At 41.3% G+C, this 23,886-nt stretch overlaps 1 protein-coding gene across 1 annotated transcript; it reads right to left on the minus strand.

Annotated features, from left to right (window-relative positions):
* Positions 1–955: 955 nt before the first annotated feature.
* On the minus strand, positions 956–23,250 carry COPB1 (COPI coat complex subunit beta 1). Its single transcript, XM_081918286.1, has 22 exons — positions 23,073–23,250; positions 20,015–20,165; positions 18,868–19,097; positions 18,158–18,327; positions 16,628–16,742; positions 15,530–15,622; positions 14,646–14,783; positions 13,428–13,547; positions 13,097–13,204; positions 12,777–12,923; positions 11,757–11,902; positions 9,853–9,949; positions 9,287–9,447; positions 7,590–7,710; positions 7,033–7,260; positions 6,725–6,904; positions 5,646–5,790; positions 5,434–5,553; positions 4,813–4,958; positions 4,182–4,271; positions 3,455–3,610; positions 956–1,286 (listed from the first exon to the last, which is right to left on the minus strand). The coding sequence occupies exons 2-22, from the start codon at positions 20,103–20,105 to the stop codon at positions 1,227–1,229; spliced, it is 2,862 nt and encodes a 953-aa protein (XP_081774412.1). The 5' UTR covers positions 20,106–20,165; positions 23,073–23,250; the 3' UTR covers positions 956–1,226.
* Positions 23,251–23,886: the final 636 nt, after the last annotated feature.

The following is a 23,886-nucleotide window of genomic DNA, read 5'->3' on the forward strand; positions in this document are numbered from 1 at the left end:
ATCAGTTTGTTTTTAATTTGTTGGAAGTGATCTGATAAAATGTCATAAGAGCCTAACACTGAGACAAGGCATAGATTCCAATGGGAACCAGATAAGGCTGCACAGGAAGTACCTTCAAGGAATGTACACCTAGAATTCAGAACCTAAAGAAATACCCCACACTGACATTTTGGCCTCAAGTACCGATTTCAAAACTGCCCGGATTTTTTTTTTTCTTAGAATGCAGTGCTGGGTACAAGGCTTCTATTAGCCAGATTAAGATGCTTTGAAGCAGAGTGTTGGTGATTTTTATTAATTTCTTACCTGCCCTTCAGCAGGCTACAACAATTTTAAAAGACAATTTTAAAATCAATTAAAACAAATAATCTGGTGCAGTGCTTGGACTAAGTCCGTTGCCCCCCAAACCTGCTGCATTAGACTTGTTAGCACCTTGTGTGGCGCTGGTCCCCTCCATCCTCTTTCTGCTCAAAGGTAGCACACTGAATTCAAAAGAGGTGGAGCCCAAAATGTTCTGCACAAATTACTGTTTCTGTTATCAGCACCCAATAATCACACTGATCACAGCTTGATATTGCATCAGTAAACCAACATGTCCCAGGAAGGAAGCAACTGCCCTTAAGTAGGGAACAATCTTGATCATTTTGCCCCCACTTTTCATGTGTTCCTTCTCAGCTCGCTGCATGCATCTGATAACAGCACGTTGTTGACTTAAGAAAGCTCACCACAGTGTGGACCACTTAGGACTCTAAAAGATACCAGAATATGTTTGCCTTCTGAGTACTTTTTAGTTGACTGAGAGGCTAGAGTACATATCCGCCATACCATGGCCAGTGCACTGCTGACATGTGGCTTCTGGAAGGTTGACTGAGAGGGAATATGGTTCTCAGGTCAAAAAAATATTCCCCATCTCTGAGAAAAACAATGCAGATTAAAGTACACACCAGAAGAGCCAGACTAGCAGAGAATTTGTTTATTTTATTTGAAATAGTACATAGAGAAGACAACATTACTTCTAGACATTTGAGAGAGAGAGAAATGTAGATTTAGAGTTTTATCAACAATGATCTTGGAGTGATAAGTAAAACCTACAAATTATTTGCTGGAATGCATTCAGCACAAGAAGATCAGCTTCTACAACCAAAGAACATAGAAGAATACAAGATGTTCTGAATCCAACAAGCGAAATTCCAAGCATTTAACTGCAAATAATCAAAATAATCTTACATTTATAGATTAGTTTTCTTCTGAGAGAGATTGATTTTGTCACCAAGACTGAGAGCCATTCCCTGCAAAAGAGATGAGAGATTAATGGGTACATGTCTAAATTAATTATTAACATGCAATAGAAACAATTTTCTCTCTATTTATATATCCAGCCAGAAATAGCTGTCATTCACAGTTCAAAGCAGTGTTTCTAAGGTTAGGTCTGTTTTCTAATAGAATGCTGAAATAGCTATATTGCAGGCAACCCCTGATACAGAGGGAAACCTAAATCAGCACTGGCTACTTCAATCTTTCATCAAATTAAACACTGCCAGGACAGCAGCAGCGAGTGTCATAATTAAAGGAGTAATGTGTTACATGGAGAAGCTATATTGGAGGAGAGAGGAAAGGGGGTCCCAAAGACAAGTATAGTGGAGAAATACCCAGCAATAATTCAATTCCTATATTTTGATTGAGAGCAAATACCCATATTTCCATTCCCTTTCAGTAAGGATCATATTATTCAGCAGATTCCCTCCTATATGTCAGGCATTATAACATCATGAAGAGTGAGATGGGCAGAGCTTTGTAATATTAATACAATATTCTATTCTTCTCCTGAAGTGAGAAGGGAAGACAGCCCTTGGCTCTGGAAAAGAAGTTTCCTATCCCATTCTGGCTCGTATTTTGCATACTACAAAAGATTATTGTGGTGGTCATTTTCATCAAGCAGTATGGACAGATAGCTTTCCATCACTGCTTTTAATACCACTGTATGCATTAAGGCAGAGACATGGGTGGCCCTGTGGGTAAAACCACAGAGCCTAGGACTTGCCAATCAGAAGGTCGGCGGTTTGAATCCCTGCGACGGGGTGAGCTCCCGTGGCTCGGTCCCTGCTCCTGCCAACCTAGCAGTACGAAAACATGTCAAAGCGCAAGTAGATAAATAGGTACCACTCTGGCGGGAAGGTAAATGGCGTTTCTGTGCGCTGCTCTGGTTCGCCAGAAGCAGCTTAGTCATGCTGGCCACATGACCTGGAAGCTGTACGCTGGCTCCCTCAGGCAATAAAGTGAGATGAGCGCTGCAACCCCAGAGTCGGTCACGACTGGACTTAATGGTCAGGGGTCCCTTTACCTTTACTTTATGCATTAAGGCAGAGATGATGAAACTGTGCCCCCCAGAAAGACGTGTTCCTTGGAAAAGGAAGAGAGCTTGGTGGAAGAGCATCTGCTTTGAATGCAGAAAACCTCAGTACTGAAGCATCTTCAAGCGGGGCTCAGAGAGACTTCTGCCTCAATCCCTGGGGAGCCACTGCCAATACTGAGCCTAAGTAGAAGGCAGATTTCTATGTTGGACTACTGCTCCCATCGGCTCTGACCATTGGCCATTCTGCCTGGAACAGACAAGGAATTGGTGTCCAGGACCATCTGGAGGGCCAGGGGTTCTTCATCCCTGCAACATGCATATGAATCCTCCTGCAAACAGCTTTTATCTCCCCCCCCCCCCCCGGATTCCTTTCTCATTTCACAACTCCCCAGCAGAAGCCTTCTTTTTATTTATTTTTTGAGGGGAGGTAGCAGTGGCATGGGGAACTGCAGTGCAGAAACTTTGTTGCATATGTGTCCTTCTGCTTGCCTAAGTTTTGGATGCAATCTTGAGCGTTTCATCTCATTCTGAGATTTCTTAGCGATAAGATGCTCAAACTCAAATTCTCCCACAGAACTAAATAGTATGTGCTGGAGGCAAAAAAGCGCCACTTCTTTTTTCTGTGGAAAATGCAGTTTCTATCAAAAATAGTGTCTGGTGCAATGCAAGGAGCCACTGTTAGAAGTGGACTTTGTTGACATTCTAGTATACCCATGAAGAGACTGGATACATACTAGAATGTCAGCCAAGTCTGGTGCTCCTTGCATTGGACTTCTGAGAGTCGCCTCAGTTTCGTGATCACATTTTCCAGTAGACTGCCATGGAATTACAGGTCCAAGAATTTGTCACACACCTGGAATAGAATCATTTACAACCAACTATTTCAGACACCTTCCTGCTAAACAGAGATTTATGTCTCAAATGTTTACTTGGAAATTCATCTGTAACTCTATTCCAGGACACGGTTGCCCACTCTACCTAGATAGCCTAACACAGAAAGACATCAACCCGATTACCAATTAGATAATATTAATTTGTAAATTTCAAACTTGCAACATCAGTTTGGGAGTTGACTATTTGAGGAGACATATAAAATATAATTACCTGACTTTTTGCGCGAATTCTTATGTGTCCGGTGACTGGAGCATCAGGGCCAAGATGAATGGGCTTTTCAATGCTGACATTTGCAAGGGCATCTTCTCCGAATATGGACCGTGCATACAGATTGGCTGCCATGAAGCCACAGTAACCAGAAAGTGCCTAGAAAGACAATATTTTATACACCTTTTACAAGGGCATTTTATTTATTTCTTTTTTGAAATTAACTCATCACTACACAGCATCTTAAACTACATATTTACTCACAGGCACAACACCCCCTGCACCCCATAAGGGATTCAAGGCAGATGGTGATTATTACAATAATTCAATAATAATAAATGCATGTACTCAATGTGGAGCTAAATTACACTTAAAAAAACCCTTCAGTTTCTAAACCCAAAAGACAAAGAGAATCATATAATCGCTTGGATCCTAAGTTGATCTTCCATTTGTGCCAAATGTCCTTTCATTTGTAGCTCTTAGCAACATAACCCAAACGTCTCCCAAACCTTGGAAGAAAATTCTCCGGGGGGGGGGGGATTATAGAAGGCTGCTGATGGAAAGGGAGGTGGGAAAGCCCCACTCCATGAATGTAACCCGATTCATTCACAGAAGGGAAGTTAGGATCCAAGCCAATGTGTCTGGGTAACAGAACAGATTTAAATTCAATGAAAGTGGTTTTATTTGTGATTTGAGATCAGAGTTATAATTTATTAGCAAAAGGTATTACCTTTTCTGGAGTAAGGCACTTCATATTAGTTGACTTTAATATATGTTGCAAATATTCATTCAGATCTATTATATTCGTATTCACAGTGACCTTGAAAAATAAATAAATACAAGGACAATCATTGTACCAAGAACCTACAGAAGTTAAATTCACTCAAGGCTGATAAGATCTATGTGGAAGGCTATTAATCTAACATGGAAACAGGGGCTGTTCTACCTCGTAACAAGTTCAGAAGGATAAGATAATACACCCTATTCTATTTAATGTGACCAAACGAAACAAAACAGCACACATTTGCCATATATCTGAAAGGGGCCTGCACAACTCAAAAGCCTGTATTTGAAACAAATTTCAGCCCAAGAAAAAGTGTATTGCCATGGGAGGTGCACCTGAGCCAGAGTGGTAGTTTTTCTGAAAGCAGTACAGTAGCTCAGATGCAAAGACCGGCATGCGGTGTTCTGCATGTATACTTGGGCTCTTATGCTCCTGCAAATAGCTGCTTATGTTCCCTAGAAAGCTGCTTCCAAGGGACCAAAACAAACAAAGCATATCTCCCACGCCCACACCTGTATGGCTTCTTAATAATATTCTATTTTAAAATGTGGATAAATAAAGGGTAGTGAGAGCTCACTTTGTTTTCCCATTCAAATTCTGCCCACATCTGACGGAACTCAGCATCAGTACAAGTAGCAGGCTGGATGTAATCCATGATGTCAATATGGATGTCACTGAGGACAACACAGTTTCTGTCACTAGCTGCTCCAGAAACATCATACACTAAAAGAGAGAGAGAGAGATTAGGAGAATGGAGACCATTACATAACTTGCAACATATTTAAAGGTTGAATGAAACTCATACTCCTTCCAATTCAGAATGGAGACATCTCTTTCAAAATAGCGTTTTCCTAAAGCTAAGTTTGTAAAATAAATACAGTCACATTCTTATAAAATAGAATCAAAGAAACACACTTTTAAGACTCCTTAGTTACTGTATACTATCAGACTTGTACCCAGTATTGCTCAGTAATTCTAAGCAAACAATCAGTGCGGCTTTAAAAGGTAAGGTCCACCATCTTGATTCAAAATGGGGTTCAGCTGTATCCAAACATAAGACAAAAATCTGTTCCTTGATCTCAGAAAACATCATGCAAAATTTGGTCACAGTATCTTAGAAGGTGTCCAAATGAATAGAGAAGAGAAAGACAGACAAACAATATTCCAAAATCTATAGCAGATAATACAGAATACTTACCGATATTACCAAAAATTATTCCATTCTCGGTGGAAGCAACTTTCACATTAGCCTTAATATTGGCAAAATCATGTGGAGCAAGTGTCAGAGGAGATGGTTTTTCCACAAGCTTCAGATCACCTGTTTAAAGAGAGGGTGCATAGAAGTTATCCAGGGGAAAAACTATTACCAGTAAAGCATTTTACATAATTGTTATATCTGTAATTGTTTACCTAATGTAGCTAATTCTAGTGTGCAATTCTGCAAAGTATCACTGGTCTGGTTTACCACGAGCACATCCAATACAATATCATATTGGTTGACATGAACATACGCCTCTGCATAGACTGGATCCGAGAATCCTGTCAACTGAGTCACCTGCCAAACATAAATAGAGAGTTAGGCTGCAATCCTATCCTCACTTAAATGGGAGGAAGCCCTGTTGAAATTCAATGTGACTCACTTCTGATCAGAGAGGTATAGGATTGTGCGGTTAACGTCTTAACAAAAAGCTAGCATACATTATTGAAAATGAAGCATCACTACTGAAAACTGCATTATTCCCTTACACTATTCTCTTCCATTTAGGTCCATAAGGAGATTTAAGATCTTCCACAACCCAAACCATTATTTCCGATTATTAATACCAGAACACAGCTACCCTCTCTGGCATCCATATCTTTCTGTAAACTGTACACTTGGGAGATATGTTAAATAAGACACTCTAATGAACTAATGTCATTTCTGTGTTTTGCCCAGTAAAAACAACTTATCTTGTCTGTTCCATTCTCTTCAACCACAGCAAGGCCCCCGAGTTGCACAGATTTTTCTCAAGGCTTTCCTCTGCTTGTTTAAAAAAGCAGCAAGAATCCCTACAGGACTAACTGCTGTAAGAATGCAACTTACAAGACTTTTCAATACGTTTTCTAATATCACAAGCCAATGCAAGGGTAACTGAAGCATTAACTGCCTAATTGGTTTGCTGCAGGGGAAAGTGACAAGAGTATGCCAACACTGTGTCAATTGTAATTAGGGGACTAATTCAGTGCTGTACTTTGTTATTTGTTCCACCAGGGCATGCATTTCAGCTGTGTCCTATTCTGAAGGTTCACCTGACAACCCCCCAAGGGTATACTGGGGGAAAGCACTGTTGGCTCAAGTGGAAGCCTTTGTGTGGGCTTCCGATTATGGGAGTCAAAAGCTGAATCCTGCCCATTTTTTAATAATTAAAAAAACAACAACATGGAAAGTGAAAGGATTTCTTTTGCTTCAGTCCTAAGGACCGCCTGGGAAGACGGATATTTGACATCACCTTGTTGAGCTTGGATGCCAGTGGATCTGCAGCTTCTTTCCTTTGTGTGTTCCCCATAGCTGCTAGAAGACTCAGCTGAAACTGGTCTTCCTTTGAGCTCATTTCATTTTTAGCAGTGAGTTGCATAAAGGAAATGGGATCATCTGGCTGAACTGTCACACTTCTCTTCTCAGACTCTTTCTGTGGTAAAGAGGAATAGGGATGAGTTGAGATATAACATACACACAAGGAACAACTCTCTGTTACCTGGGCTTTTTGTCAGAGGCCTACAAACCATTACAGTTACACGGGCAATTCTGAGCTCTCACCTTCTGCGAGAGCTTCTCTTCTTCCAGCTTAGCAGACAACATGTGAGAAAGGGACTGCCTGCACTCCTTGTTGAAGATGTCATTCATTAGCGGGGAACATTCTGAGAGGACCTTCAGGCAGAGAGAAATCCGATCCACGTCATCATCCGTTATTGGTTTTTTGGGAAGAGATGACTTTCCCAAATGGAGGATAGTAGCCATGAGCAACATCGCCTCAGCTACAAAAGACTGAAGGAGGGGGAAAGAGGAGAATATTAGGATGTGCATTTCCTTTTGAATTCCAAAAACTGAACACTCCCTCTTAAAAATAACATGCAAAACCCAATCAAAAACGGGGGACACAGATTATATCTGAAGCTGACAGCAGCAATTTGTTAGCTTGAAACTAAGTAGTACACCTTCACACAAAGCGAGCTGTAAAAGCAGTGAAGGTGAGTGTAAAGAGACTGTCCAAAAGGTGTGATCTTCAAGTACGGTAACTAAGAGAGATGGCTGTCCTCTCACCAAGTATCAGAGGCAGGAATCCCTTAAGCACAATTCAAAGAAATATAACGTACATTTTGCTTCTTTTTTTCTTGAACCAGCATCACATAACGTAATGCAATCTTGGTCAGAGTTGTGGCGAGGGAGGCTGCGACAAAGAAATCTCCATCCAGCAAAAACCCTCTCAGTGGAGGCCTACCAAAAAAAAGAAAGAAAAGGGCAATTTAGAAACAGCACCCAACATATTGCTTAGCCATGCGACCTATATGACAGACTTCAGAAACAAAAGAACTCATCTTACTGTACCTAAATGTTTTGAAATCAGGAGGCTATGTGAGAGAAGCAGAAAAGATAGCCTGAACATCTAAATCAAAGTGCCCTGTGGGCTTGTAAGCTATATATGTTTAAATATTTACAATACTTTTTTATACAAAACAATATAAAATAAGGAAAAGTTATTGTGGTGCCCTCAAGATGTTGGACTATAACTCCCAGCAGCCCCTGGCAGCAAGGTCACTGATCAGGGGTGATGTGACTTTTAGTCCCAAACATCTGGAGGGCACCACACTGGCTGCACCTGATGTAACAGACTACCTATCATCCCACCCATAATAAATCCTCAAAATACACAAGTACACAGAAAAGGGGGGGAATGGGGGGAGTGAGCCACACAGGTTGACTGATACATACTCATCTATTCAGTTACTAATTAATTTTATGAAATGATGCATTTTCAATTTTCCCCTTCCATACAGAAGAGCAGAATGGCCAATAATGTTCCATGTTGGATAAAAATTCCGCCCCACATTACTGGCTGGGATTGTAAGTACTTGGTGGGCTGTTTTTGGGGTGAGGAGGGTGGTTATTTTTTTGTAAGCAGCTTTACCCAAGCTGCAAACAACTCTTTGCTTTGTGTCTATGCCCTGGGCCACAGCAACAAGATTCTCTTCTCTAATGACTCAGCAGGACTCGCTGCCAACGTGCAGATATCCCGTCTGAACTCAGTGTATCCTGCCAATGATGTGCTTTCCAACTCCTGGCTGCTTGCTAAGAGAGAGAAAAAATCTCCAAGGAATTCTGTACTCTGAGTTTTGTTTCTTAAAAACTTGAAACAATATACTCGGCTCTGACCATATGGCAGTAAAGGCACACCGCCCTCTTCTGTCCAATATTCACAGACAATAACTACTGCAGTCTGTTCAAGCGTCATTACTGGAAAGTTGTGACGATTAGAGAGTTTACAGGAACAGAAAGAATTGCATCAAGCATTATATATCATTTGGATTCTTTGTGTTCTTGCTCTTTAAGACAGCTTTAGTCTGGCAACTGTGTTTTATACATATTTTCATATTTGGCAAGTCATTACAAGCAACTCCTTTCTGGAAGGAAGAAACAAGGTATACATTTTTGTATAATAAAATGTATCACATTGGCAGACTTGTGTAAACATTGATTGATTTATTTTTAAAGATAGGTTTATATATATAAATATTTAAATCCCACTAGTGCTCCTGCTGCTGTTGCACCATCTAAGCAGAGAAGTAGTGGGGATTTCCTTCAATTCTCTCTCCCCGCAAAGTTCCTTGGACCCCATCTCCCATCTAAAAAAATTGGGGGTGGCAGCTGTAGAGTTAATGGGGAAATCAGGGTAAAATCAGCTCCGCACATCTTACGTGAGTGGACACCTCCTGCCAGATCTAAAGCCCTTGCACTCACACAATAGCACCAGTTGTAAATCATCCACTGCTAACACAGGCAAAAGCCAAATCACCTGTCTTCTTCTTTTTTGGCAGGTCTGGAACTGCTAAGAGCACTCTGTGTAGCATACGTTCCCATTTCAGTAACCAGTTTTTGGGCTGGACCCACAGTAATTTCCTCCTCAGGCTTCATCTCACCAGCTTCTTTCTTGATTTCAGATTCTACTATTGGGATCTGAAAGATTAACAATGTGACTGATAAAAAAATTAACAGCATAAACTTCAGCCTGGAAGATGGGGCTATATTCTCTCAGATGCCCCAAAGAAAATAAATTTAACCAATCTCCTCCTGTACGCACCTCCATATATTAATTTCTCTCCTTCCATTAAAGTACTCTCTGTTCCATTAACTATTAATGAAATGATGAATTATTTCAATACGATTAATCTTTGATTAATTTGTTCAGCAGAAACTACAAGTTGGTATTAGCATGGTATTGTTTTTCATTTGTACAGTACATCCTCAAGAAACCACCAAATGTAACCAATTTTTAAATCCTGTGGTTTTCGAAGGCTTATTTCCCCCCTGAAATGTATAAAAACAGAAAAATGTGTTTTGATCAACAATACAGACACCTACCTCTCCCAGTGATCTACGGACTTCTGTCATTACGCTCTGTATATCTTCCTTTGTGCTACAGTATTCTCCAAGGATCCAGAGGGCTCCGCGATAAATTCTATAAAGCACAAATAAATAAATAAATCAGCCTTGCAATTTCACACAGATAATCGATTCAAACTGCACCCTCATACATTTCATGGGCACATCAGTCATTCCGGCTCAAAAGGATTAAGTAGCCTACAAAAATTATTAGTATTTGCTTAGCAGAGGCTCAGTTGTCTATTGATCTGCTTACCAGATATATGAACTGCCAAAGGTAAAGGAGACGTGTGGAAGAGCATCCTCCTCCCTCCTTCACTCTTTCAGTTACCACTCTAGATTTATTTCCCAATGGCAAAAAAATATTGCAGGAACAGTAAAACTCATGGGATATAAGCCACTGCTAACAAAGGCAAAAGTCTAATCACCTGTCTTTTGGGGCACTATTGTGAATGCAAGGGCTTTTATCTGGCAGGAGGCATCCACTTATGGAGGAGGTAGGAAGGTGAGAGGAAGTGGGAAAACAAAAGACATGTAATGGGCTGTCAGAAAGGCCAGGAAGATGAAATGTTGGCACAAAACTATATATATTTACTCACAATTAAGTTACACTGGTCTACTGAACACAATGAACGTGTGAGCAGGACTGCAGCATGAGTAACCTTTGAATATCACTTCCCCTGCATGCTGAGAAAACACATACTAAAACAATTAACCTAATGAGGTTTCTCTCCCAGCAACCCAAGCTGCTTTTGAAATTTGAGAGGCAGGATTACCGAGTACAGTCGTACCTTGGAAGTCGAACGGAATCCGTTCCGGAAGTCCGTTCGACTTCCAAAACTTTCGAAGACCAAATTGTGGCTTCTGATTGGCTGCAGGAAGCTCCTGCAGCCAATCAAAAGCTGCAGAAGTCCCGTCGGATGTTCGGGTTCCAAAAGAACGTTCACAAACTGGAACAATCACTTCCAGGTTTGTAGCGTTCGGGAGCTACAAAACGTCCAAGTTCCAGGGTGTTTGGGATCCAAGGTACGACCGCATCAGTAAGGTAAAATTTGGACAGATTTCCATCGACCCAGGCATTGCAGCTTCCCATACAGAATGGTACTCCCTGTCCCTGGGGGCTCTTCTGGGGGCTCTCCTGCCCCCCACTCCAAGCCACGGTTGGCAGGTGTGGTGGACGTAGGAGGAGAAAATCCCTGTTGTGCTAGCAGACGTCCTCACACAAGGCTTCTACTGGTGCGGCTTGTTATCTGTTAATCCCACCCAATAATTTATTTAGAAACAATCACATGCTGCTGCAGATGTATGTAATGGAAACAGATTAATTTAACTGCCCAATAACTTCAGATTTAGAAAGGCAACACAAGTAAGTCTCGTGAGAGTAAGAACACTGCATTTTTGGCAGTGTAGCAGACATACGATTTATTTTCACATCTGTTCAGAGGCACACAAAAATTTGAAGGCAATAAAAGGAATCCTTATTAAGCATTTTAGCCAAAGTCCTATGCGCCCACATCGGTTTCCTTAACTCGCTTCTATTTTAACAACTTAGAACAGGGGTCGGCAAGGTTTACCTTGCCTGGGCTGGTTCACTCCAGCGGAGATCCCTCCATGGGCCAGATCGCGAGAGCACATGCTCATGATTTCCGGCATCAGCGTCTGCGCAGACGTGAGTTCCGGTGCCACAGAAGCAAGTCCCCGTGCCGTGTTGGTTTAGCGCAGCGCATGGGGACTCGCCAAGTGGGCGGCTCGTGGGCCAGTTAAACGACCCCTCTGGGCTTGTAGCCCATGGGCCTTAGGTTGCCGACCCCTGACTTAGAAGCACCTAAACCTTTAAATCCAGGTGGTGAGCAGTGTCTACTTGAGGCATATGTTAAACTTACTTGACAGATTTAATACAGTGGAACACTTCCAGCATCTTCTCCACAATAAGTAGTCTGAGATTATCAAAACGCTGGATGGCTTCACGCACAAACTCCAAGACATCAGCAGCTGCAGCTTCATTATAATCACTGAGGAACTCCATCAACTAGGATAAGAATGAGCAAGTCACACAACTTGAAAGACATCAGCACCCCATTAGCCAAATCAAGAACTAGAAGTTAACAGGATTTGGATTGACTGTACATGTACAAGAGTGCTTTAGGCTCATCTATTTCTGTAAGAGACAGTGCACGGAACAAGGTGGCAGTTAGGTACAATTTAACAGCCGCTTTGCATGCATAGAGGCCAATGGCTGTCCATATCATATAGAGTGATATTCAACAAATGAGTCCCTTCAGCAGAAGCCCTGTGCAAAGACGTCTGCTTGTGCAATGGGCTCCCGCCCCCCCCAATTCCTCCCCACGCAACTGGCTCAGGGGTTGGGGTCAGGGAACCCTTGGAACAACATAGTGGGAGAAAAGGGGGATAATTCCATCTGGCAAGCCATATTGCTTGCACTGACAGAACTATCAGAACAGCATGATATTGAATTCTTTCCAAAAACCTTAGTAAACTTTGGCCAGAAATCCTAGGGAACTCAGTTCTTTCTAACTCAATAAAGTTATTCTGAAGCTTTTATAATTCAAAATAAAGATGACAAATTCTTGTTTAAACATCTACAATGTTGTCTTGTTACTTTCTGGCAGTAATACAGTTTGTTCTTCCAACTACAATTCCATAAAAATAAGAACCTCTTCTCACATAACGAAATTATGAGAATTTATAACAAAGTGTGTGCTTTAACTAATAGAAAACAACAAACTGGGAACAAGAATAAACTTATAAAAGGGGGGGGGCAATCAGGGCTACAAGAAAAGTAGCTGAGAACGTAAGCGACTATTAAATATTAAACAATTATTGCAAGTTAAGTGTAACAAAATTTGTGGAACAGGAAGCAAAATGTTGAATGAGTTGCTTACCACAGGAATGACATTTGCAGCCATATCAGGGAACCGAACGCTACAGGAATGTAATGTCCGAACAAGCAACTGTCTGTATTTATCAGTATCTTCATGCTCTGTCACATTATTTGTTTTAATTACTTCTTTCTTCAAAACAATCACCAGCTAGACAAAAGCAAAGCACAAAACAATTACATTTTTTAAAAAAAGGTCAAAAAATTAAAGCTAAAGTATTATGTAGTTACTCAAAAGTAAGCTAAGGTGAATTAAGAGAGACTTTACTTAAACATTAACAGGTATAGGATTCAGCTGTGGGGGGAAAGGAACATGTGTTTTACCTCTTCTACATTTCTGGAAGATACAAGATCGAGAGCCAACTGTAAGGTCTTCTTGCGCACTTCCAAGTCTGGTGTACTCAGAACTCTTAGTATGTCCATTACTAGATCCTGAAATAAAGTACACTTTGTTTGTAGGCATGGGCTATTTCATTTCTGTGCAATGCGCTGTTTATATTTATATTTTACTTTATTTATTTAATCTGTATACTACCCTTCATCCAAGGATCACAGGGAGGATTAAGATATAAAAAACCCAAAAATGCATAACACAGTTTTAACATACAACATACATTTGGTTGTACAGCTTTGAATTTGGGAAAACTATGCCTACCTGCAGTACTCTTTCATGGGCTGGGTGATCCTTGAGTTCAATCAAGCGGTCCAACACAATGAGCTTCACATTGTTGTCACTTTCTTTAATAATAAGGTCAATATAGCACTGAGCTGCTGCCTTCAGTTAAAAGAAAAATGAAAATGCTTAAAGCATTCCAATTCGTGATATAGGAAAAGAAGTTGACAAACAAATTAGGTGCAAGAACACAAGTTTTTCTAAATCAACAGGAAATGTTACAAACTAAAGAAGATGGGCAAGCCTGCACAATAATTCTGAGCATTTGAATTGATTTGCCTGTTTGGCATTCTCTGGTATTGCAGTTATATTTTCCATTAAATCTTAGGCATCAGGATGAAATATGGTGTACACATTCAGAAAACAATTGTATGTACCGTATTTTTCGCTCTACAACACGCACCAGACCATAACACGCACGTAGTTTTTAGAGGAGGAAAACCAGAAAAAAAATATTCTAAATGAAATAGTGGATATATGATTTTTGTGGTTCATGCTGTGGCCACAAACATGTGATCTGACAGTGAGTTTGGAATAGCCCAATGCAAAAATCCTGAGGATCCATGTGGATCCATGCTTTGTGACCATGGAGGAGGGAAGGAAGGGGAACCATGGATCCTCTGCTCACGACTGCAGCAGATCCCCCCGTCACCCGCAGTCATTCGCTCCATAACACGCACAGACATTTCCCCTTACTTTCTAGGAGGAAAAAAGTGGGTGTTGTGGTGCAAAAAATACGGTATATTTCAAGTGCAAAATGCAGCTCAACCTTTGCATCAATTTCTGGGGGTGGGCAGGATGCAAATACGATGCTATACTATCTCTCAGCTGAAGAATAAGATACTGGAGTGTTCCATTACCATGGTACTTTTGGACAACATACAGTTTGAAGTGGCCTTCTTCTAACTTGGCCTGTTCCTGACTTAGTGCAACATCATGGAACTGCAAAATGGTCACTTTGTCTCTGATCACACAGTATGCTCAAAATGCTTTCTTTAAATTATAAATTGGATAATGGTTCATCTGTTGTTCATATTCACGTGCCAATAATCAATGAACAAAGCAGTACCTTGGTGAGACACTCCTAAACTTTACCTGCTGTTCCAATTCACAAGCCTTAAAATGCCTTAGTACCAAATGTATACTGATGTCCAAGACACTTAAAAAAATGTTTTGATGTGTCACAATACGCTGCAGTACCTTGATTGCTGTTGGTGCACTGGAAAGTGTAACTAATGTTCCTGCTGCTTCATATTTTACTGCAGGGCTCGACGATTGCAGTAAATTGTAGATACAACGAATAAACCGAGCTCTTTCTGATGGATTAGCATGGCAAACCTAGATTTGGAAATGAAAGATGCAGAAGCAATATTCTCTTGCTGAAGGAGGAATGGATTATCTCTTTTAAAACAACAACAACAACAACAAAACCCTCAACTGCTTAGTTTTCTTGTTACTACACTGGTTGTCAAACACCAGAGGAAACCTGAACAAACATACTACCCATACAAACATTAGCAGTACCAAAATAAAGAATATCACTGATACAGAAGTCTTATTCAAAGAACATTTGTTTCAAAAAATACACCAGTTTGAATCTGACAAACTACAATAACTCTGATTTTGGAACATTGCTTTTTTGTCCTCTCCTCCTTGCTACAGCTTCCAAAAATCGCTTCTGTGAGTTGGGAGACCCTCATATTCACCGTGGGTGAATAGAAATGAGTTTTATCAGAAATCACAGAATCCTATTGTGTCAGTGCAAGTGCCTTCTGATTGCACTTGCATCCAGCCTATCATCTTTCCATCCGATGATGTGGAATTTGGCACACAAAACTGCAAAGGTTGTAAAGGTCTATTGTAGACCTACTAAAATGAATGGACATGACTAACTTAGATTCATTAGTTTCAATGGATCTACTCAGAGCAAAACCTAGCTGGAGAGAACTCTCAGTTACTAACACATATGTTAGTCCTTAACTTCCATTTTCCCAGTGTTTGCAACAAATGAGCTGAGGCTCATTTAATTTTTTTTAGAAACAATTTCTTTCCCAATGAAAGTTGAAATTATTTCTTTCCTGTACCTTATAGATCAGTTCCACAATAACGAGTTGTAGAATATCACCAAATGTCTGGACTTGGTCAATACAGGTACTCAAGTAATCCAAAGCACGATCCTTCAGAAATAAACAAAATAATTTTCACATTTGAGTTTTGCCATTTCTCATTATAATCCAACTAGTATGTATTCATTTTTACATTTTATATCCTTTCAGTTTACCAGGGACACTCCAAATTACAGCAGGTAGTTTTATTTTTAGTCATATGTTGCCATGTTTGTACATGGATGACACTTTAATAAAATAATAGGCTCAAGAGGCTTACAATCTAGAAAAAGACAAAAGGGAGACAACAGAAGGAAATGGAGGTGGGCAGGCCTGGAAGATAATGCGTATAATGAAGTTACACATACATGGGCATACTGTGAGTAGGAGACAGTGCCAAAGGGATCATTGAAAACCTGTGTTTTGAAGAGGAATTTGAAGAAAAAGAGATGGCATCACAAAAGGCATTCTGGGAGATGTTTCCAAGCATAAGGGGCAGGAAGGGAGAAAGGTTGCAGTTGTTTGATGAAGCAGAAAACATTTAGACAGCTTTGGGTGATAGAGCTAGATGAGTGAAGGCAAGGCAGGGATATGCCTCTTAAATTAAAACACAAATTAAAAGTGTTGGTGCTGACCTTTAAAGCCCTAAATGGCCTTGGTCCAATATACCTGAAGGAGCGTCTCCACACCCATTGTTCTACCCAGACACTGAGGTCCAGCACCAAGGGCCTTCTGGAGGTTCCCTCGCTGCAAGAAGCCAAGTTACAGGGAACCAGGCAGAGGGCCTTCTTGGTAGTGGCACCCGCCCTATGGAACATCCTCCCACCAGATGTCAAAGAGAAAAACAACTACCAGACTTTTAGAAGACATCTGAAGGCAGCCCTGTTTAAGGAAGCTTTTAATGTTTGACATACTATTGTATTTTAATATTTTGTTGGAAGCCGCCCAGAGTGGCTGGGGAAACCCAGCCAGATGGAAAGGGTACAAATAAATAAATAATAATAATAATGATAATAATAATAATAATAATAATAAATAATTCAAAACCAAGAAGGATGGAGGGACATTTATTTTTACCTGATCAGCATGAATAAGCATCATGAAGGCATTTCTTTTGCAACTTGCATCTTTCTCATTCACCAGAAAATCATGGATCAGTTCAGGGGCATCAGGTATAAGATGCTCAAAGTTTCTTTTAAAAGAACAGAGATAAAGATTACAAATGTAACGCTCAATAATGCAATTGGATTAATACAAAATGTAGATGTAGCTTTTTGAAGAAAAGTTAAAGAACAATTGTTCTGTGCTCAATCTTTATATTCAAAAAACAGCAAAATAGGTTCTTTTAGTTCCTTTATCCGTTCTTTCAATTTTTTCAATTCTTTTATCCGATGCCATTTCTGCAGGGTTACAATTATTTACCTTTCCTGTGAGCTTGTAAATACAGAAGACTACTAACAGGGTAAATCTGTAACATTGTAATTGTAACTTGGCTGCAATTCCTGGGCTACACATCAAACTCCTAACAATCACGATGGCTTCTAACCTTTCCTTATGCACTGCTTGACAAACCAATTTGAAGAGTTTCAAAACTATAATCTGCTGCAAAGAAAAAAAGCCACATAGAAAGGAGTTCCATGGATTGCAGCCTCAGTTTATTTAACAAGCTACGAACAGTTGTGTTAAGTCTTATGATTTTATTTTAGCCTGGTTTACATTAGCTTGGACCAAAAAGTAAACTTAAAATAAGTATTTCTGAAAATGAAGTTAAATGCTCCCACTTTCTCACAATGGCTCAATGCCATTTCTTAATTAATTTGAATGGTAGACTGGCTCACAAGCATCCCGCATAAAAAGCTATCAAAATTATGGTCATTAACTGTTTTTCACCAGAACCCAGTGTGCTATAACCCTAGCTCTGCAGGTCTGTGTATACTTGTAAAGGGGCTTCTGGACAGATTGGAAGACAACTGTAGCATCTCGCTTGTGCAATGGACCTCCACTCATGCAAACATTACTTTCCCTTCCTCTCCTCCCTCCTGTGTTTCTCCAAAATCTGCTGAGAGCTACAGGGAGGAGGAGAGATCACACTGCATTCACTGGTGCAACACTGGATTTCATCCATTATGGTCAAAGAAACAGGACTACTTTCCATACTTGATTTAATTTCAGCGCACACAAAACTGATAAAGTCCTTTCATAAGTAACACTCCCATGCAGTATGTGTGAACAGTTTAGTAAAGGCAAAATAAACCAAACCAAAAAGTATTTAGAAATATTTCTCTGCTAGAAGTAGCAACTGAATTGGGATGTAGAATCCACAATAATATAAAAACCACAGCAGATACAAATTATGAATTCTTCAAGCATTTATTGAAATAAGATTTTAAGTTGGTGTTTTTAACAGGTGAGGATCCAGCTTAATTTTATAATTTGAGCATTATATAATTACTAAATAGCTTTAATGCATTAAGAAGGGGAAAATTGTTAAAAGTGTTAAAATGATGAGCATCATTTTAGGTTGTCACCTCCCCCCGCCCCCAAAGATACAGCATAGCTATGTTCCTAGTCTGACAGCTGGGACTTTAATAAATTTGCAAAATTTACCTGTAAATAGTGTAGATTGCAAGGACTGCATTCCTGCGCACATAGCTATGACGATGTTCCAGACATGCACGAATAGCTGGCATCAATGGTTCCAGCAATTCTGCTTCTTTAAGCTTGCAAAGGAAACGGAGGGTGGATCCTCTGATGAACTCGTTTGGATGTTGAAGATCCTGAAACATCAAACTCAAGACGATATATGTATTTGGAAACAAAGTACAATTGCATTCTTTTCTCCTTACATCAACTAAGTCCACTAAATCTGGACAAAATAAAAATCAACTAAACCTGGACAAAGGCAAAAATAATCCAAAACTTGAAGTCATTTTTACAATAAAACCACATCTTGGTCCAAAAGAACAAGACAAAAACATACAGTGGTACCTCGGGTTAAGTACTTAATTCATTCCGGAGGTCCGTTCTTAACCAGAAACTGTTCTTAACCTGAAGCACCACTTTAGATAATGGGGCCTCCCGCTGCCGCCAGACCCCAATTTCTGTTCTCATCCTGAAGCAAAGTTCTTAACCCGAGGTACTATTTCTGGGTTAGCGGAGTCTGTAACCTGAAGCGTATGTAACCCAAGGTACCACTGTATTCCACTTACAAAGCAAGATATTTGGATATATGCTATAGCATTAGGATGGTTGATTATAAATTACGTTGATTACATATTACAATTCTATGCTACAAGTAGAATAAATAAAAGATTAACCTTTCTGTAGGCATCACAAACAAGGATCATTTCTTGCAACAGTCTGCCATCTGGAGTGGTCTTGGGAACAATCTCCCAAAATACTAAAAGCAGTTTTTTGATGGTGTGGTCCTGAAGTGGCAGCACAAACCGAATAATAGTCATCAAAAGTCCTGGCAGCTTTTCACCATTTAAAATCATTATGATTACTTTCTTCAAGGCCTCTGTCTTAGATTTCACATCTCCTTTTTCTGTTAGACAAAAGAAGCTGCGTAAGTTACATTAACCACAAACTATGATAGCAGAACATTTTTTAAATGTTGTTGCATTACATACTATCATTCTGAATTTCTTGTTCTTTATCCTGCTACTGCTACATTTTATTACATGATCATCACTATAGAGATTTCTACACTTTGGCATAGTAAACCGTAGCCTTTGCCAACCTGATGCCCTCCAGATGTAAGCCCTAGCCAGTATGACCCATGCTGGCTGGTGCTGACTGGAGCTAGAATCCAAAATACCTGGAAGGCAACAATTTGGTGATGGCTGTCTAACTGTGTACTACTCCAACCAAAAGAACACACAGGTAAAGGAGAAGGGGAAGCATTTCTGGGTAGACACTATTGGGTTTACATGTGCCTCACATTACTGACAATTCAATTTAGGCAAAATTCTTACATACAACCACCACACAAAAGGATGCTTGAAAAGTTCCCATATGGTGGCTCCTCTATACAGTGGCTGTAATGCACTAGAGTTGCATGCTATAGAACACACATGCACTTACTCAGCAATGCCTGCACTTTTGCTAAACTCCACATTTTCGGTAGAGCTGCAACAGAGTGCAGAAGGAACTGCAATTTAACTTGTCACTCATCACTGTTGCTCTGCAACATGCTTATTCCACTTCCCATGTTTTGCCCGTGAGACCTTATGTATTTCCTCACACTGATGTGTGGTCTGTTAACTATTTTAGCTGCTACTATATTGTTAAATTAGTTTGTTTCACTTTTTAAAGGCTGTTTTACAGCATTTAATGTTTAAAATATTTTCATTTCATTTTTTCCCTTCCCACCACTTCTCTGATTGCCACGGCAGCAGAACAGGCAATAGAATATTTGAAATAAATTCACTATAAAAGTATGGTCCAGAAAGCATAACATACCCAAGTCATTCTTTAAGCTCATTTCAGATGGTGGCTCCGAGTCCATTGGAACAATGATTAATGTATAGCACACATTTTCTGCAGCCGTCATTTTGTCTCTTTATCAAAGTTCTCTCAATGCAAGATTTTTTAAAAAGATGTCTCACAAACTCTGGAAAAGAATTCCAATAATGCAGTTAATTGATAACTATGCTTCTACTGTAGTCCATGCGTTGTCATAAAAAATCCCCAAATATCTTCAAGTCTGTATTTTGTCTACTGGACTGAGGGCTGCAGGACAATGTACTCTATTGAAAATAATGCAACAAATGTGCAAATATATGCAACCATATTTCAAGGGGAACAGTGCAGCCTTATATTCAGGCATAGGCAAACTCAGCCCTCCAGATGTTTTGGGATTACAACTCCCATTATCCCTGACCACTGGTCCTGTTAGCTAGGGATTATGGGAGTTGTAGTCTCAAAACATCTGGAAGGCCAAGTTTGCCTATGCCTGTTTGTATTTAACAACTCTCCTGCTGGCCACATTAATCCAGGAATGCCATACAGGTGAGGCTAGTAACTTTTGTGGGCTGATTTACAAATCTAGAATAACCTCATAAGAATGCTCACATGTACCAAAGCTGCAGTCTCATATATGTCTATTCAGCAGTAATACTGCCCCATTAGATTCAGAGGGATGTACTTCCAGGTGTGTATGAGATTGGAGCCAAAATGCAATAGAACATCTGAGTAGAAAGTGTTTTTTTAAAAAGCAGTAGCAATATACAGTATCCAGTTATCCAGTTCTCAATTGTTATTTAGACATTCCAGACGCTTAACTACATTATTACAAACCCTTCTAGTAAAGAATACATACGCAATAACGTCCTAAGAAAACATAGCTGGCTGTATAGTCACTAAAATAAGTGGATACTGTATCATCAAAATAAAGCACCAAGTGCTTTATAAATTTCAGTGCTAGAATAAAATTCATGCTTAACCTTTGATGGGTTTATGTGCACTGAGATATTATTCATTGAGCAGTCAAATGCCAAACCCCAAGTTATAGCCAGTGGGAAAACAACCTTTTGACAAAGTCCCTCACTAAAAGCTCATAAATAAACTTAGCAGTCATGGAATTGGTGAAAAGGTACCCTTGCGGATGGGTAACTCCTTCAAAAATACTAAGTGTAGGATAGGTACAGATTGTTCTCATAATGAAATGCAGTATGAAAACATACAAGGTTCTGTATTGTGATATTTGTTCATAAACAATCTGGAGACTAGGGCTAGCAGGAAAAGTAGCCAAGTTTGCAGTTGACACCAAATGATTCCACATGGTGGTAGCTCAAACAAGTTTTGAGGTGTAGCAAAAGAACTTCTCCAAATGCAGTGAATGCATTTGCACAAGATGGCAAATGAGATTTAGTGTAAATAGATTTAAGGTGATATACATTAGGGGGGGGATCTAGATTCATATATACACCAATACAGCATACATTGATGGGAAGCAACCAGACAGGGGAGCATGAAATCATGGTGAATCGCTAATGAAAACATTGATTATGTGCACCACATCAGTAAGGGAGAATTCCATGCTAGGAATTATTAGGTAAGGAACTGATGACGAAGTGATCTGTGCAATAAATCCACAGTGTAGCCATTTCCAGAATACTGTATTCAGTTCTGGTCATCCCCCGTCCACTTGAAAAGTGGTCCTCACAGAGCTAGAAAAGGTGCAGAAAGGGGGAAACAAGGCTATCAGCGAATTTAAGCAATTTCCCTACAAGATTAGGTTTTAACTTAAAAACAAAAGAAATTAATAGGGTGGCATGTGACAGTGACTTATAAGATTATGCAAGGCATAAAAAGAATGGAAACTTTTTTTATTTTTACGCCTTTTCCTATAACAAAGACTCACTCAGTGAAATTGATTGGTAGTGGATTCAGAATTTTAAAAGGAAAGGACTTCTTAGAGTGACCAATTGGTGAAAAAACAAATGACTCCCACAAGTGAAATCACTGGGTCAGATAATTAAAAACAAACACACAAACGTATTATTGTAGAAAATTGTCCTCATATTTTAACCAAGAAACACAAACCCTCTTCTATGAAACTCATGACTCCATAAATGTACATGGATAGGTCAATCAGTAGTTCTCACCCATGGCCAACAAATGGAACCTCCATGTTCAAGGGCAGCGTGCCACTCAATGCCAGCTCCTGCCAAACCACAACGGGAGAGGGCTGGTGCCCTCATGTCCTGTTTGTGGGCTTTCTAGAGGCACCTAGCTGGACACCAGGAAAAACAGAATATTGGACTAGGGGCAGGTCCTTGATCTGATCCAGCCATAGGCAAACTCTCCCCTCCAGATGTTTTTTTGAGACTACAACTCCCATCATCCCTGACCTCTGGCCCTGTTAGCTAGGGATGATGGGAGTTGTAGTCCCAAAACATCTGGAGGGCCGAGTTTGCCTATTCCTGACTGATCCAAGAAAGGAGGGCGCCTGTGCACACCTGAGCCAACGAAACAGCTTTCGGGCCCAAGATTCTCTTTTTTTAAGTTGAAATCAAACTTCCAACTTCTCCCGTTCCCCCGGTTTTTCATTAATCTCTGGACTAAGCAACCTGGCAAAGAACTGAACCCGGGTGTTTCCAAACCACTCGCCGCCCACCGACCCAGAAGCAACGACGCGCCCCTCTTGCGCCCGTGTAATCCAGGGGGAAATCCCACCGCCTCCCCCCCCCCCGGCTTCTCCGCCCTGGGAAGGCAGAGCCAGACTCGCGACCTGAGGCTCCTGACCGACCCCCGAGTGACAAAGAGGCGCCCTTCTGCCTCCCCCATCTTGGCCCGGCGACGACGCCCGCTCGGCATTAGGCCCAGTCGAGGGATTTGGCGCCCGAGCCTCCTACGAGGGCGCACGTCGTTCCAGCGGGAGGCTGGAGACGGCAGGGAAGGTCCTTCTCCGCCTCACGCGACGCTGAAGCCCCTCAGGAAACTCGGCGGGCCCCGGCGCTCGGCGCCTCCCCTGCATCCCTTTCCCTGCCCGCTCGGCTGCGCCGCTACTACTAACCTCCCGCGGCTCCGGGTCGCTTCCCCTCGCTGGCGGTCCTTGCCGCGGCCTCGGAAAACGGGCGCTGAGGCTGCGCGGCCGCCGTCTAGTCGCTTCGGTAGCGGGCCGTAGCGGGTCCTCCCCGCCTTCCTGGCTCCTCCTGGCGCCGCCGCTGCCTCCTGCAGCTGACGTGGAAGCACTCGGCGCGCAGGGCCACATCGATAGTACGGCGGCCCGGACGGGACACGCCTCCTCCGCCGCTCGCCGAAACGCGCGTTCGCCGGAGGCGGGGAGCTGAAGCGCGGCCTCTTCCGCCTCACGCCGGGTCGCCGTGTCCGGGTTGGAGTCCAGCCTGCGAGGGCCGAGGCTGCTTCCCCACCCGCTCCTGGGAGCAGAACGTGGGCGCCGTCCGCCCCAGTGGCGGAGGGGCCGTTACACTGCGTGACATTCAGTGGCCCCGCGATAGGGCTTTCGGGTTTCAGGCCCCCGTTTCTTTCTAAGCCACGGACGGCGAAATTCAGGAGCAGGGGTCAAATGCAGCCCCTCCATCTCGGCCGTGGGTCTCTTTCCCAGGCCGTGTACCAGTGCCGGATTTAAGCTATAACAAGCTATAACTTAGGGCCCCACTCTGTTGGGGGGCCCAAAAAAATTAAAGGGGGGGACTGGATGTACATTTCCAAAACATAAGATAAAAAACAAAATAAAAACCTACATACAGCAACAGTGGATTGTGTTGTGTAGGCTCCTATTTGTTATGTGCAAATGGCTTTAGATACCTATTGGGTCCATAAATTACCATATAGCATATATTCAACACAAAAAGCAGGGCAATTTG

Source organism: Podarcis melisellensis, assembly GCF_964234715.1.
Source record: "Podarcis melisellensis genome assembly, chromosome: 1".
Taxonomy (NCBI): domain Eukaryota; kingdom Metazoa; phylum Chordata; class Lepidosauria; order Squamata; family Lacertidae; genus Podarcis; species Podarcis melisellensis.

Excerpts from the sequence above, each read along its gene's own strand:
- COPB1 (XM_081918286.1), bottom strand. The coding sequence starts at position 20,105 with ATGACGGCTGCAGAAAATGTGTGCTATACATTAATCATTGTTCCAATG. Across the intron at positions 13,205-13,427 it reads CCCATGAAAGAGTACTGCAG|GATCTAGTAATGGACATACT; the intron begins GTAGGCATAGTT and ends ACTTTATTTCAG. Across the intron at positions 4,959-5,433 it reads AATAATTTTTGGTAATATCG|TGTATGATGTTTCTGGAGCA; the intron begins GTAAGTATTCTG and ends TCTCTCTTTTAG.